The sequence below is a fragment of the Ostrea edulis genome, chromosome 9 (genome assembly GCF_947568905.1).
Source record: "Ostrea edulis chromosome 9, xbOstEdul1.1, whole genome shotgun sequence".
NCBI classification, from domain to species: Eukaryota; Metazoa; Mollusca; class Bivalvia; order Ostreida; family Ostreidae; genus Ostrea; species Ostrea edulis.
The window spans coordinates 29,248,529-29,263,449 of NC_079172.1; the positions used below are offsets into that span (position 1 = coordinate 29,248,529).

The 14,921-nt window shown below is 37.0% G+C and overlaps 1 protein-coding gene across 5 annotated transcripts in view; it reads left to right on the forward strand.

The window, feature by feature from the left end:
* The window catches only part of LOC125658973 (glycoprotein-N-acetylgalactosamine 3-beta-galactosyltransferase 1-like), a 31,328-nt gene extending 19,595 nt beyond the window's left edge, over positions 1–11,733 (forward strand). For 3 of the 5 annotated variants that reach the window (XM_056150122.1, XM_056150120.1, XM_056150121.1), the window contains 4 exons: positions 6,258–6,311; positions 7,235–7,415; positions 9,080–9,455; positions 11,090–11,733. In XM_056150122.1, coding sequence (XP_056006097.1) covers positions 6,258–6,311; positions 7,235–7,415; positions 9,080–9,455; positions 11,090–11,677 — 1,199 coding nt within the window. In that variant the 3' untranslated portion in view covers positions 11,678–11,733. Of the gene's footprint in view, positions 1–368; positions 1,037–1,913; positions 3,591–6,257; positions 6,312–7,234; positions 7,416–9,079; positions 9,456–11,089 lie in introns of those variants that run through there. The other 2 variants (XM_048890454.2, XM_056150123.1) reach the window with 1 other exon arrangement.
* The last annotated feature ends 3,188 nt before the right edge of the window (positions 11,734–14,921 follow it).

Consider the following 14,921-nt stretch of genomic DNA (forward strand, 5'->3'; position numbering starts at 1 on the left):
TATGGTATAGCCAGGGGTCTGTGTTTGCCCTGCTTTCAATTTTGTATTCTTTATAGGAGTTACCGGTATATGAAATTAATCAATGTTTGTTATATAAAGCAATTTTTGTGTTTTGATTTCTCCCCTTTCTTGATCAGTCATTTCATGAAGTCAATAATTGTATAGCACACGTATATGTGCAGAATCATTCACATTTTAATCTTACTGATGCCTAAATGTCAGTCAAAAGTAAGTGTGAAGATGTATACTACGTACATTAAATTGTATAATTATGTAATAATGAAACCTGATGGGTATTATACAGCTTTCCGACCAAGTCTGCTTCGATCAATAAGCAGTTGAAATAATTGTTATGCTTTGCTTTCCAGATCTCGTGAATGAGAAATCTTACCTAGAGGAAAAGGCCAGAAAATTAAGAATTCTGTGTTACACAATGACTATACCATCCAATATGCAGACGAAGGCGGTGGCTGTGAACAACACATGGGGTACACGATGTACAAAACTAGTTTTTGTGACACAAAAACCTAGTTCTTCCTTTGACACTATGCAAGTGGATGTTCAAGAGGGAAGAAGCTACCTCACGGACAAAACTGTGAAGACTCTCATAGCGCTGTATAAAACTTATAGAAATGACTATGATTGGTTCTTTAAATGTGACGATGATGTATATATCATCATGGAAAATTTACGTCATCTTTTAGCTAAGCATGATTCACACATACCAGTTTATCTGGGCCACCAGTTTAGACTGTTCACAACTCAGGGATATTTGTCGGGAGGTGCTGGCTATGCCATGAACAGGAGAGCCCTAGAGAAGATCAACGAGGACGGTTTTCAGGTGTCAGGGAAATGTGACATCTCGGGAAAGGATGAAGATTTAGATATTGGCCATTGTTTTGAAAAGTTGGGAGTAAAAGTGTACTCCACCATTGATTCTCATAAACGACAGTCTTTTCACCCATTTGGCTTTCAGAGGGCTTTCTATGGACATGTTGGAGGGGAGATGTTCTATGTCTCCAGGCCATATAAAACGGTGAGTTGTAGAGCCTTCTCTCAGTATTAGCATTGCTTTCTTATCTTATCACCAATAGGGACAGCTATCAATAACGAATATATATCATTGTATCCCAAATGAAAAAGTTGAAATAAGGTTCAAATATAGTGCAGTTTGAAAAGTGAAAACATATGATATTTTTAATTTCCAAGGAAGGGGTTTTTAATTTGCTACAGTATTACCGGTTGTGGTTGCTCTATGTTAGAGCATTCACTTTGTAACCAGGAGGTCGTATCAAACCTAACGTACCTAAGACAGAAACAGTGTTAGCTCCTTCAGCAAATGCTCGGCATTTAGATGCGAGAATTACAAGTCTTTCAGATATAACCTTTAAAACGGAGGTCCCGTGTCACAGCAGGTGTTGGTTTTATACTTTTTTTTTAAAAAAAAGCAGAGAATACCTGGTTGATTATTTCATACACATGTGCATATTGTTTAGTGTATCAAAAAGTATTCAATTACCAATAGAGGACATACAAATAGTTTTCACTACTTTATTGTGCGATGCGCGTCAATCGCAATCAGCAACGACGTTTGTCGCTAATTTTAAAGAAAACCGCGCAGCATGTCCCAATTTCATTTTATAATAATATAAAAACTACCAAGAATTATAACACGAATAAGGGCCCATCAAAAAGAAAATTTCCTCTACTTTTACAGGGTGTATTTACTTTTCCCTATTTCCATATATGAATATTGGTAAAACGCCGATCTGTTTAAACATTGAGAAATAAAATCGTAAGAAAGAATATATAATTAAAGATCTGCATTATAATACATAGGACAATTCTTAAAGTTCTTGATATTATAACGGAAGAGTCAATATTTGTTACAAAAGTATCATCATTTGTTACAGGGCCCAGAGTGTTGTAGCGAGTTCACAGTTTCCTTTCACTATGTGACCCCAGAAGATATGTATCTGATGGAGTTCTTATTATATCATGCACGAATTTTCGGTCGACATTCAACAGCTAAGGGCAAAGAGATCTTCACCACCCAAGAGGCTGTTATCTCCGACAAGGCTCCAAACGAAGTGCTGCTCAGTCCCAAGTACATCTGGCATTACCTGTTCAGATACTCAAGATTTGAATGAATAATCTTCAAACTGTTTGCTCCAAAAGTAATGATATTATTGATTGTATGTGTTGTTCAATCCCTTGTAAAGGGACGGTGTTCAGTAAAGATAAGATGTATCTCAGTATCTATAGGAAGGCGGGGGAAAACACTGGTGAAATTGGTGGTGTGTAGACATGTGTATGAATTCTTGATTTGCACCAAATGAAATTAAGATGCACATAGACCCATTTTGACGGAATTGTAAGACAAATCCAATTTCTAAAAAAGGGATTATGTCAAATTCTTTAGTTTGGTGCATCCATCTGACGTCAGTTTTCATATATTTCAAGATTCACCCACAGTGCTCCTCTCCTGTGACCTTTTAACCTGTATGGATGGGAGAAAATCTAGAGTTACTCCGCTTTTTAAATCTGGGGATAATTTCTATGTTGATAATTATAGACCTTAGACCTGTATCTGTTTTACTTATCATAAGCAAAATTATGAAAAGACATGTCTTTAACTCTTTTTACAAATATTGGAATGCAAATAAGTTTTTAACAAAACATCAATCAAGTTTCAGACTAAAACCATTTATGCAAAACTGCTCTACATGATATCATTGACAAATTTCTTGAAAACATTGGTAAAGGGAAACTTACAGGTGTACTTTTTATTGATCTAACCAAAGCATTTGACAGTCAAACACGATGTATGGATGACCAAACCTGTATCTTTTGTGAAAAAATGATTTTTTTAAAATTTGTAATGGGGTGCATTAGAAGCTTGCATTAATCACAATGGTTGTTTTAACCCTGAAACAAAGTTACTTGACTTCAGCCAGTCACGTTTGCTGGACATGTGATACTATTAATAATGTTTGAATTGCTTTTATTGCATTATTTGACATGGTATGGTTTTTATTTCACCATGATTGTTTTTATGAATGTGTTTTTGATCTCTGATTGTGTAATCTCACAGATTAAGGTACAGGTATGCTGTATAGAAACAATTTATATAAATATTTCTTTTCGCATTTCTCAAAAGAAATACCCGCCGTAAAATGGCGTTAAACCCCAATCAATCAATCAAAAGAAATATCATGATCTCTGTACCCAAAGACTATCAAACAAAGTTAAAACTTCTACATTACATGTACCTATAAAGTTTGATGTTTTAGGAGATGGTCATTTTTTAAATGATGTTTTGAACTGAAAACTAGCTAATGCAAGTTATTTTTATATTCTGTTTTGTTTTTCTTCGGATCCTACATACATTTTACTCAGAAGTCAATTTACTCCCAAATGAATTGAAGTCCGCATTACATCTAAGATTAATAATTTAGATATCGGTTTATATTCAATGTGTGTATTCTGCATGTATTGTGTGATATGTCAATAATTTTATTATTTATTGTTTATGATATATTAAAGGAGACAGACATTAAAATAAAATACGTTGGAATATTTTTGTAAAATGTGCATTTTTTCATCCTGAACATTTGTCTTTCATTGATAGCAAAGTCTACTTTCTCTGGGAACAGTGGGTACAAAATATCTCTGTTTCTTCATATATTTCATTTCAACATATTGTTACAAAGCGTTTTGGGGGTAAAATGTTTAATCTGACAAGTTAAAATATTAGATACAAGTCTCAGCATCTTGCATGTACAAGTGAGGGGATAAATCTCATAACTCCTATAAAGAATACAGCAAGAGAAGGGTCAACACGGATCCCTGGGTATACCAGAGCTGAGGTCAAGTTCCTAGGAGGAGTAAACATCCCCTGTTGACTGGTCACATTCGTGACCCCTATATATTGATCAGGTAAACGGAGTAATCTGGTGAATTGGAAGACGGCTTCATGTTGGCTGCAGGTGTCTGACTGCCCAGTTCTCGTCTGTAGAGTGTTGGTTATTGAAGACATGTAGGGTTTCCTATGAATAAGTGACTTTATACCACAATCAGGACGACTACGGTGCACAACATCACATAATGTTCGATATTTTGAACTACTTTATAGCAGGAAATTAATTCGCGGAGTTAATTTTCGCTATATTTGCTGAAACAAACTTTCCGCGAATTTAACATTCAGTGAAATTAATCTTTCATATTGATACGAAATCAGTTCAGGATATTAAGATTTGTTTTTCCGCGAATTAAACCGACCGATATTAACCTGTTATACAGTATACATTGTGAAGACGAGGACTTCCGAGTGTCATAAGACGTATTTGACTTCAAAAGAACAAAACCTGGCAACGAATTGCCAAACAGGAAATCTGAAATAGGCTCCCCTCAAGTCAATGAAAAGCAAAGATAATGAACAGTGATCAATCTTATAACTCCTACAAACACGGACCCATGTATATACCAGAGGTGGGATCAAGTGCCTAGGAGGAGTAAGCATCCCCTGTCGACTGGTCACACCTGCCGTGAGCCCTAGATCTTAATCAGGTAGAGGGAGTCATCCGCAGTCAAAATCTGTGCAAAGAACAACCTAACAAACGGTATCAAACACGTCAGACACCATTTGAACCTATGATAGGTTGTATTGGCAAAGTAGATCATTATAACGACCATAGAATTTGCAAAATGTTGACTTTAAACACGACTGTTGAAACCCCTGCACCATCAACTTGTTTGTCAGTAGCTAGCTGCCTCGATTTAAAAACTGATCATACGCAGAACAAGCTCTTGCGTATCAAATCAGGTGATAATGGAACATTGCTACACAAATATGTGAAGTTGACAATTAACCTATTGGAAACGTTCTTCTAACTTACCTGTAATTTGTATTGGACGTTTACATACCGTAACACTTGTAAATCCACCTTAGAGCTTAACCAATCAGTGCACTGTACAAAATGGTTGGGGCATATAATTTTACCCTTGTCCGGCCTTCCGCAACACCCGGTTTTCTAGACTTTTTTCTAAACGCCTTAAAATATTGAATTGATCTTTTGTATATTGATGAATTACAGATCGAGTTTGAGTTTTGTTCCAGTTCGTTGATTTTTGATGGAGTTGTGCCCCTAAAAATCTTTATTTTTATGGCTATTAAAACATAAAGGATTGTTGTTGAGTTCTTCACTGTACTAAATGCGTGTAATATACAATCTAAATAACACATCCAATGCTATACTTCGATGGATTTCCTACATTTGACTTTCCTGCAGGCGGGTATTCGTGTCGTGCCGACACATCTAGTTTCAATAAAAATTATCTTGCATGTGCCATCAGAAAAGGACATAGTGATCTGCTTAAAAATGAAACCCACCCTGTCTTAAACTTCATGCAGGTCCTAACGAATGTTCATGAGAACTCTATGTAACTGTAGATCCCATGCTCACGGCAGATGTGACCGGTCGACAGGGGATGCTTACTCCTCCTAGGCACCTGATCCCACCTCTGGTATACCCAGGGGTCTGTGTATGTCCGTCTTTTAATTTTGCAGTCCTTATAGGAAATGTGAGATTGATCCGTGTTCGTTAGATTATCTTAGTATATAATTCATTATACTGCTGGTTCATCGAAAATATGGTCCCCCATTTAATTCAAGTTCCCTGGACACAATTTTAACGTTCAATGTTACAACTGTAAGCTAGAAAGAGTGTAATGTGGCTCCATGACCACATGTTTCATAACTAAAGAAAATACACTAACATCTTGTGCACATGATCTACATGTATTTCTGAATGGTGAAAATGAATCGTCCAAGAGAGTAATAATGATGATGATTTCACACCAAAGGACTGACTTTGGAATGAAGATATCGTTATCAACTCTGATGAAACGACAAGCACTGGCTAATTAAAATTTGAAATTACTCTTTAAATAATTTATGAGTCGCAAAAATCAAAGCGATCACGAATAACAAGTGAAGCACATTTTGGATTGGATAGCGGCAATCAGATTGCCAAGGTTTATGTAAAAAGTTAAGAATACCTATGAGAGAGAGAGAGAGAGAGAGAGAGAGAGAGAGAGAGAGAGAGAGAGAGAGAGAGAGAGAGAGAAATTGTGAAGTCGTCCATATTCCACTATATCTATATCTGTAAATGATTTCAGTGACGTAATTTTGTCGCTTCCCCGTATATCCATATTTAACTGATTTTAGTCACGTACTTTTGCCATTCTTATCGCAGATCCAAACATGCGGCTGGGGATTGTTCTGGTTTTTGTGACTACATATGCCAGTGGTGAGATTTCATTTGTTTCATGTCTGGTCTGTTTATATGATAATATTATTGCAAATACAACCTATCATTAAGTCGAATAATATCTGGCGTGTTTCATAATGTAAAACTTATACGGTACCAATTTTGATGCACCAGATGCGCATTTCGACAAATAATGTCTCTTCAGTGATGCTCAACCAAAATGCTTGAAATCCGAAATAACTATGAAGTTTTAGAGCTAAATATAGCCAAAAACAGCGTGCCAAAAAAGTGGAGCCAAATTCGTCCAAAGATAAGAGCTATGCATGATATATTATATCTTTAAAAATTCGAGCTCAGATTTTACACTTGACATTTGGTTGTATTCGTTACGAGCTGCACCCTAGAAATTGATTATTTCACAAATACGACCTGCCATTAGGTCGAATGTTGTCTAACGTGTTTCATATACCATTTGTTAGACTGTTCATTATGTGTATGTACTAATACTCTGTTTATCTGATCAAGATGTAAGACTTTAGGCGGATGTGACCAACCAACAGGTCAATCGTCAACTTCCCATATATACATGTATGAAACAATATTCCAGTATCACCTGCATATGGTGTTCATATCTCTCAACTGATTCGATACGAAAGAGCTTGTTCTGCGTATGATCAGTTTTAAAAATCTTGGCAGGCTACTGCCAAACAAATTGATGTTAGAGGGCTTCAGCAGTCTTGTTTAAAGTCAGCATTTCGCAAATTCTACGATCGTTATAACAATCTATCTTTGTGGTATAGGGTAGTTATGATAAATTCACGCCTGACCACTCCGCTGGTCTTTTTATCTGCATATATTTTACGAAAAAGATTAGATGGATGATATCAAAAATCATTATTGATTATGATTATAAAGATAATACGTGATACGAAGGACTTGCGAGTTTGGTAATTTTGTTTCAGACTCTGTGGATTACGCCTCTCCTCTAGTGTTTGATGCTCTCTACTATGTGAACCATAATCCAGAGGTAGTCAAGGCTGGCATCCACACCCCCGAGCAGGCAAAGAATCACTGGCTCACCCATGGAATAGACAAAGGGCTGCAGGCTATAGGAAGTTTTCACGTTAAGCAATATCTAAGAAGGTACGCATACCATGTGTGCCACTAACACATATAAAAGGAAGGTTCCATATAGCGATTTTTTTCTGACCACAAGGTAGGATAAGGGTTTTAAAATCACCTTTTCACCGCATTTTCTGAGGTTGGTACCAATCTGATTAAAATGCTGATCTTTTGCGTTATTTAAAACATTGATTGATTGTATCTTGCTTAACGTCTCACTCGAGAATTTTTCACTCATATGGAGACGTCATTAAGACCGGTGAAGGGCTTCAAATTTAGGCCTTTGCTCGGCGCTTACGGCCATTGAGCAGTGAGGGTTCTTTAGCGTGCCACACCTACTGTGACACGGGTCATCCGTTTTTTAAGGTAATATCCGAGGACCCGTGACATTCACACCTGATGCCGAGCGTTTGGCGATGGAACTGTCACTACCTGTTTTAACGACTTAGGTCTGTCGCGGCCGGGATTCGTTAAATGCTACAAACATAGGTGAAAAATAAGTGTCTGCAGTATCTGCGGTACATTAGTCTCCCCCGGACCCCCTACCAGGGCCCTGCCCTGGACCCGCTGGGGGCCTTGAGCGCCCCCAGACCCCTCGCCGTACAATAGGCATACACATTAATTAACTCAGGCTACTCCACTGCTAGGGATTCGTGTCCATGTACGGATGTGGTTTCGTTCGGATGATTGTCATCGGGACAATTGTTGGCTTTTTTAAGATTTCGATATTTGCCGTGCCAAGAAAACGTCAGAACCGGTGCTATTACGTAAACTGGAAATTTCGCCGCCCACAGATGGAGGCGGCATTCTCGGGCCGATTTTAAATACTTGCGAGTCGAATTCAATATCAAAGTCATAACTAATCAATAAAACGATGCTTCTTGTACTTATATAATATCGACTTTATGGGTTCTTTCTTCACATACATGTAAACAGTCTCTTGAAAACATTTTAGCAAACTGTCGAACTTTTTTTGGGTCACGTGACTCGTTCACTCAATTAAATGACAGCGAAAATTCGGTTGACTACAATTTTGTGCTTCTGTTATCGAATTTTGGAGTAATATTTTCTTTTAATCGATATTAGTAAGTACAAGAAGCATCCTTTTATTGATTAGTTATGAGTTTAACATTGAGCTCGGCTCGCAAGTACAATGTATGTGAAATCGGCCCGATAATGCCGCCTCAGGTGGAGGCGGCAAAATTTCCAGTTTACGTAATGGCGCCGGTTCTGACGTTTTCCTGGTGAATGTCAAAATCATAAAAAGCCAAGAAAATGTCAGATATTTCGGATTAGGACAATTGCTGAAGAGGTGACATACATTCAGAGAGAGCTGGCAATAAGTTTTGAATGTAAAGATTTTAGGAGCAATTAACACCTTTAACTAAAATACTGCAGAGAACCGCAGTGCCAAGTATAGTATCTTTTTTGGCCTCAAGTTGGTGATTTCTTTTACTAACGATGACTTACATATATTTTCAAGATGATAAACAATTTAGAAAAATTTACGCTCGAGTAAAAACTAGGAAGGAAAACGCAATATGATCTTGTTATATTGCATATAAATTATAACAGTGGCATTTCTTACACAGATGTGTTGAAATCAGTTTTTCTCAAATGTTCCTTTTCCCATGGAAAGTGCATCATCTTCCAAACTACCATCAAATATCATTCGTTATTTTCAGGTATCATGACCTCAGTCTCGCTTTTCATACAAATTATCGTCAAGCGATTGATCATTATATTCAACATGTTGATTCTGAACACCGGGTCGGCTACATGGAGGGTGGATTTGGCGGAGTCTGGACCATTTCTGGTCATGGGATATACCTCGGTGCCTCAGCTAGAATGGGCGGAGCTATAGACAGTTTGACGTGGAACAACCGAGAACTGGTCAACTCTTACGATCACGGCCGAGAATTGCAAATGGCGTGTAACAGCAACACGTATGCAGAGTGTTACAATCCAACAGAGGCTGGAGGACGAGATGATAGCACCTCTGCACATACGCACACGCATATAGACTGGGTCAGGGCAAGTGGGAACGTACTAGAATCCCAGGTATCCAACAAATCCATATCAACTCACATCTACCTCATTTACATCAAAAATCGTTTAAAGGACATATCTCATGTTTTCAAAGTATACAATATTACATGCATTTTGTCTTCTTTATGCTTATAGTAATTAATTCTAATAGTTCGTTCGCCGAAATTTTGCGATAATTTAACCACAATACAGATTTAAATCTAAGCCCCGATTTCAAAAAGTCAAGTTAATTAGGTAGGTAGTCACGTGGTACAGTGACGTCACATGCGCCCTTCGGATTGTGAAAGTACTGCGAGATATTATTAAAAACTCAATTTTTAGGAGCCTAATTAATTTACCATGGGCAACATTTAAATCGATGTTGATAAATTGTCCGAGTTTTATATGTGTTCGCCACCAGTGCACACATATAACGATGTAAATACCCAAATATAGCGAGTAAAGCGTGTATGAAATCGGCAAAATTGTGAGTAAATAATGTTTATATGGGTCGCTGTCTACAAACTGTTTGGGGATGTTATTCCTTTATACATCTGTAATTGGCGCTGTTTTTCTAAAATAAACAGTGCAATCATTATTTATTTTTGGATTAGACAAATTATGATACGTTAAATTGTTGATAACTAGGCCCTATGCCAAGCTATTGTCACGCGTGCATTTCGGAAAGAAAGAAAAAGACAACACACACACAAATCAATAAAAATATTCAAATTTAAAGTGGTAATCACATTATTTTATTTTGATGAAGCAATCTTATTACTATTTTGGAATTGTGATCTGCACGTCTTTAGGAAGTACGAAGTGGGAGCACGGCGCTATAGCCTACTGACGCACTCAAGATGCGAGGAGTTCAATAAAGAAATAATTTTATAATTCAATTTAAAGTTAGGAAATACAATATTCTATTATTTGTATAATTAAAAGTTCAATTATTTTGTATCTTTATTTTTTGTTGTTGTAAATCTACCAGTTGATAGAAGTTACATTGTATCGTCGATATATGTTGTTACAAGGTGAAGGTCAGTTGATCCGAGTGTGTATTGAATTTGAAGAGCAAAACAGAATGTATGCTATAGGCCTACCAGTGCTTATAGCTTCGATATATCCATTTTCTCGCAGTTTATCAGGGTCTCTGTCCAAGCGATGTTTGAAAAGGTGACTGGGTGTGTTTTTTAAGGTAAAGTTATTGCTCCAACAAAAAAATTATCCACGTCTTTTTTCTCGTACCTTCCTTCGAAAAATTGAAAAATACTCAGTCTAAATCCTTTCTACCGACAACTAGTACACCCGAGCACGGCACAAAACATCTTAATTTAATGCATTATTATTTACAAGCCGTTAACGTGACAATTGGTTTTTTGTCGATTAAATCTAATCTGTTTATCAAATGGCTAATAGATGTTTTCAAACCCCGAGGGCGCATATGACGTCACACAAAATGGCGCGTAAACTAGCGAAAGAAAATATGCATATCGCAAGATTTGAATTTCACCGCTTTCAAACTCGAAAACTACGCAAAATATTTCATTTAAAACACATTTAAAGTAGTTTTAGGCATAAAAAGAGTTAATTTTGCTGAAAAAATGAAAAAGTTTAGAAACATGCGTTGTGTCCTTTAAAGAACTGAGATTGGGAGTGTCTTGTAGGTACATCCAGCGTTTTGGTTGCGTCCCGGAGTACACGAAACAATAGATACCACAATAAGCGGCTGCACGCGAGGCTCACAAGCACTGAATCATCAATCCACATACCGGTATCCTTTCCATAAAAAGGTTACCATAGGAGTTCAAGGTATCGATAATTGTATAGAATTTGTGTCGAATTTTACTATAGGTGGAGACTGGCCTGCTGATTTGAAGTTCATTCAGATGGAAGCTCCAACAGGATATATGGCTGGAGATTTAAACCAGACTTACTATTTTAATCCACAAACTGTTTCCATGGAAATCCAAAAAAATCACAATCCTGTTGTTTTATCTACACACGACAACCAGTACGCCGTCGGGGTTTATACTCCCCCTGGTCAGGACAGCGATGTCGCCGTTTATTATGGTGTCCATGTCTTCCGACTTGGGACTTTCGACAATGACACGGCGAAATGGAATGTTGTCTATAGGAAGTTTCGTACCCATGGTAACCAACCCGTCCAATATGTGTACAAAACATATATATGTATTGGGTCATTGGGAATGGTTTCAAATTGCCTACACAAAATTACACAAAGACACAGATAATTTCATTGATTTATAATGATCCTGTAAAAACAAATTAAATCGATTTGGCCAATGTTCATATTTGTCTATATTTATTCTTTACCTTGATGACCAATCTCTATATAGAATACAAAAATTAAAAGTAGGACAAACACGGATCTCTGGACACTCCACAGGTGGGATAAGGTGTCTAGGAATAGTGTAAAGCTTTTAACGTGATTTTCACGTTCATCCTTTTTGACGTAAAATTTATGTGAAAATTTTAATGTGAATTTCTTGCGAATAGCTTTTCACAAGAAATTCCTGTGAATATGTTAATGTGAATCGCTTGTCACGTGATATGTATGTGCAATATCAACGTGATTTTCCGTAAAAAGCAAGGTGAGATACAGTTCCCCATTAGTGAATTTTTCATCAATTCAGAGACAAATGTTTGACGAATGACGAATAAACAATCGCGGTGATCAATCTCTATAAAGAACACAAAATTGAAAGTAGGGCAAACACGATGGAACAAGTGCTCCATTTCAAACTATTCTGGTCTTTATCGGCCTGAGATCCCTGGGACCTGCACACATACTTCCCTGAATGGTCTACCTCAGCAGTCGAGAGAGCACTTCGAGGGTTCCTTTAGACCATATTATTCTTAATTCTAATGTTCATTAATCTCTTGTCTAGATGAGTAAAATCCATGAATTATTATTGCAGTCCGCTTCGCAAGTTGAGGAGGGTCACAAACGAGTAAAAAATGAGAACATTTTAGGAGTTAATGTTAGCTATAAGCCTAACTATATGGAAAAGTTCAACTTAAAACTTCCTTTGTGACGTATTTATGCCTAGCTTTTGAAAACATTGAATGCACTTTGATACAAACTGGTGCAGGGTTCAAAAAGCTTGAAATATCCTTAGATTGAAAAATATAAATTTCGCAAAATTCAATACCTTCTATTATGAAAAATGCGAAAGCTATGAACAATAGCCAATCTAATAAATTCTATAAAAAATTCAAAATCGAGAACAAGGCTAATACCGACCCTTTGAAACACGAGATGTAGGGTCGGGTGTAAAATAAATTGACGATATCGAACAGTGATCAATCTAATAATTCCTGCACACACAAGGATCAAGTGCCTAGGTGTAGTAAGCGTTCCCTGTTAATCGATCACATCTGCCATGAGCCCTATATCTTGATCACGAAAACAGAGTTATCCGTTGTAAAAATTAAAATGTAAAGATCGGCCTAACAATTTGCAAGAAATAGGTCAAGGAGCATTCGACATACTGACAGGATGTATTTATAAATTAGATCGTTAATTTGCGATATGCTGACTTTAAAAGAGACTCTTGAAACTCATCTAACATCAACTTTATAACGATCTAATTTACCAATGCAACCTTATCAAGATCTATGGCTCACTGCAAGTTACCGGTTAACAGGTGATGTTTATTCCTCCTAGGCACCTGATTCCACCTCTGGTGTATTCAGGGGTCCGTGTTTGCCCTGCTCTTGGATTTGTATTGGGGGAGGGGGGGGGGGCGTATGAGATAGATCTCTGTTCGTTATTTTCACCCTTTCATTCCATAGTGGTATTTGTTACCTAGTCTGTAGTGAGATTACACCTATAGAATGTCTGTCAACACAAAGGGGGAAATGAATATCGGTAAATATAATCTTAACATTGTGTTTACTCATTCTTCAATGTAGTGGACGTTATATAATAAAACATCACTATGTAGTGTTTGATAAGTGACCTTCGTATGAGCTCCAGCTAGATGGTTATCTTTTTAGTTTGGCTGATTGAGCACTAGACTGTTTGCACAAATACTGCAATGTTAGTCTTTGATTAGGTAAATGTTACACGAGTTTTAAATAATCCGTGTAACTTCAAAAGTATAAAACAATGACTAGGCTGTTGGATTAATAGAGCCAAACCCACAATTTGTGTAGATAACGCTGGACATCGATAACTGCCACGGCTTTAATGTGTCCATTCAAAAGATTGGTTTCCGGTAGGGATCCGGGTTAGAATAGGTCCTCAGTACCCCTTGCTTGTCGTAAGAGGTGACTAAATCCTTCGGATAAGACCACAAAAACCGAGGCCCCGTGTCACAGCAGGTGTGGCACGATAAAGATCCCTCCCTGCTCAAAGACCGTAAGCGCGGAGCATAGGCCTAAATTTTGCAAACCTTCACCGGCAATAGTGACGCCGCCATATGAGTGAAAAATTCTATATATAGGCCTATAACAACATACAGGAAATTCCTACAGCTGAACATAGCGTGGATTTTATTTTAATGATACAATACCATACACAATAATATTTACATATATATCATCCAATATCATACCATACCTAAACAATGATGTCACAAATGTCATAATGCTATATACCAATACTGATTCGATCAACAAAGAGACGGAGGTGAAATACAATGTACACTGCTCCCCTCTTTTCTGAAGTGCTGAGGGGTACACGATTTTATGAGGGTTTATATACTACCTGTGTTCATGGATATTTTTACCTCTACACTTTGGAAAAATGATTTTGTCCAGATTTAAAGAAATTGTGAGTTGGGTTTTTTATTTATTTATTTTTTGGCCACTTTAAAAGCATAGTTTAAGATTAATGAAGACATATTCATCGACATTTCAAAATTCTACTACTTAACATATGACAAAATGGGTTAAAATGAAACGTGGGCAGGCAATCCTTTCCTTATAAACCATACAAGTAGGAATGTACAACACGGGAGAAGGAATGCAAAAACATTTTAGAGCAGTTTGACATTATCTTTGTTTTGTTTTATTGATGTTTTGTACCAGTGTAGTAGTTATGATGTCTGTCAAGGAAAAGGTTTGCAAGATGATAAACGGACAATACCTTCCTATGTCCAGAGTAGATTGACCCTTGACCTTTATCCATATAATCTCAAAATCAATTGGGGCAATCTACTCCTCTAAATGTACCAGTGTACTAAGTTTGATGTCTGTTAAGCAAAGGGTTCTGATTCTCAAAATATAGAGGAAACAATATATTGATATGTCCCGTTTGATCCTTAACCATGTGAACCCAAAATCAATAAGGTTCATCTTCTCCTTACGATATACCAGTATGCCAAGTTTGATGTCTGTCAAGCAAAGGGTTCTCAAGAGATAATTTTATTTACATATAACATTATGTCGTTGCATTGTAATAAAGGGCAGCCAGTATCTTTTATCTATCAGATCTAAGAATGTAATATTATAGATGGTAAGCTCATTACA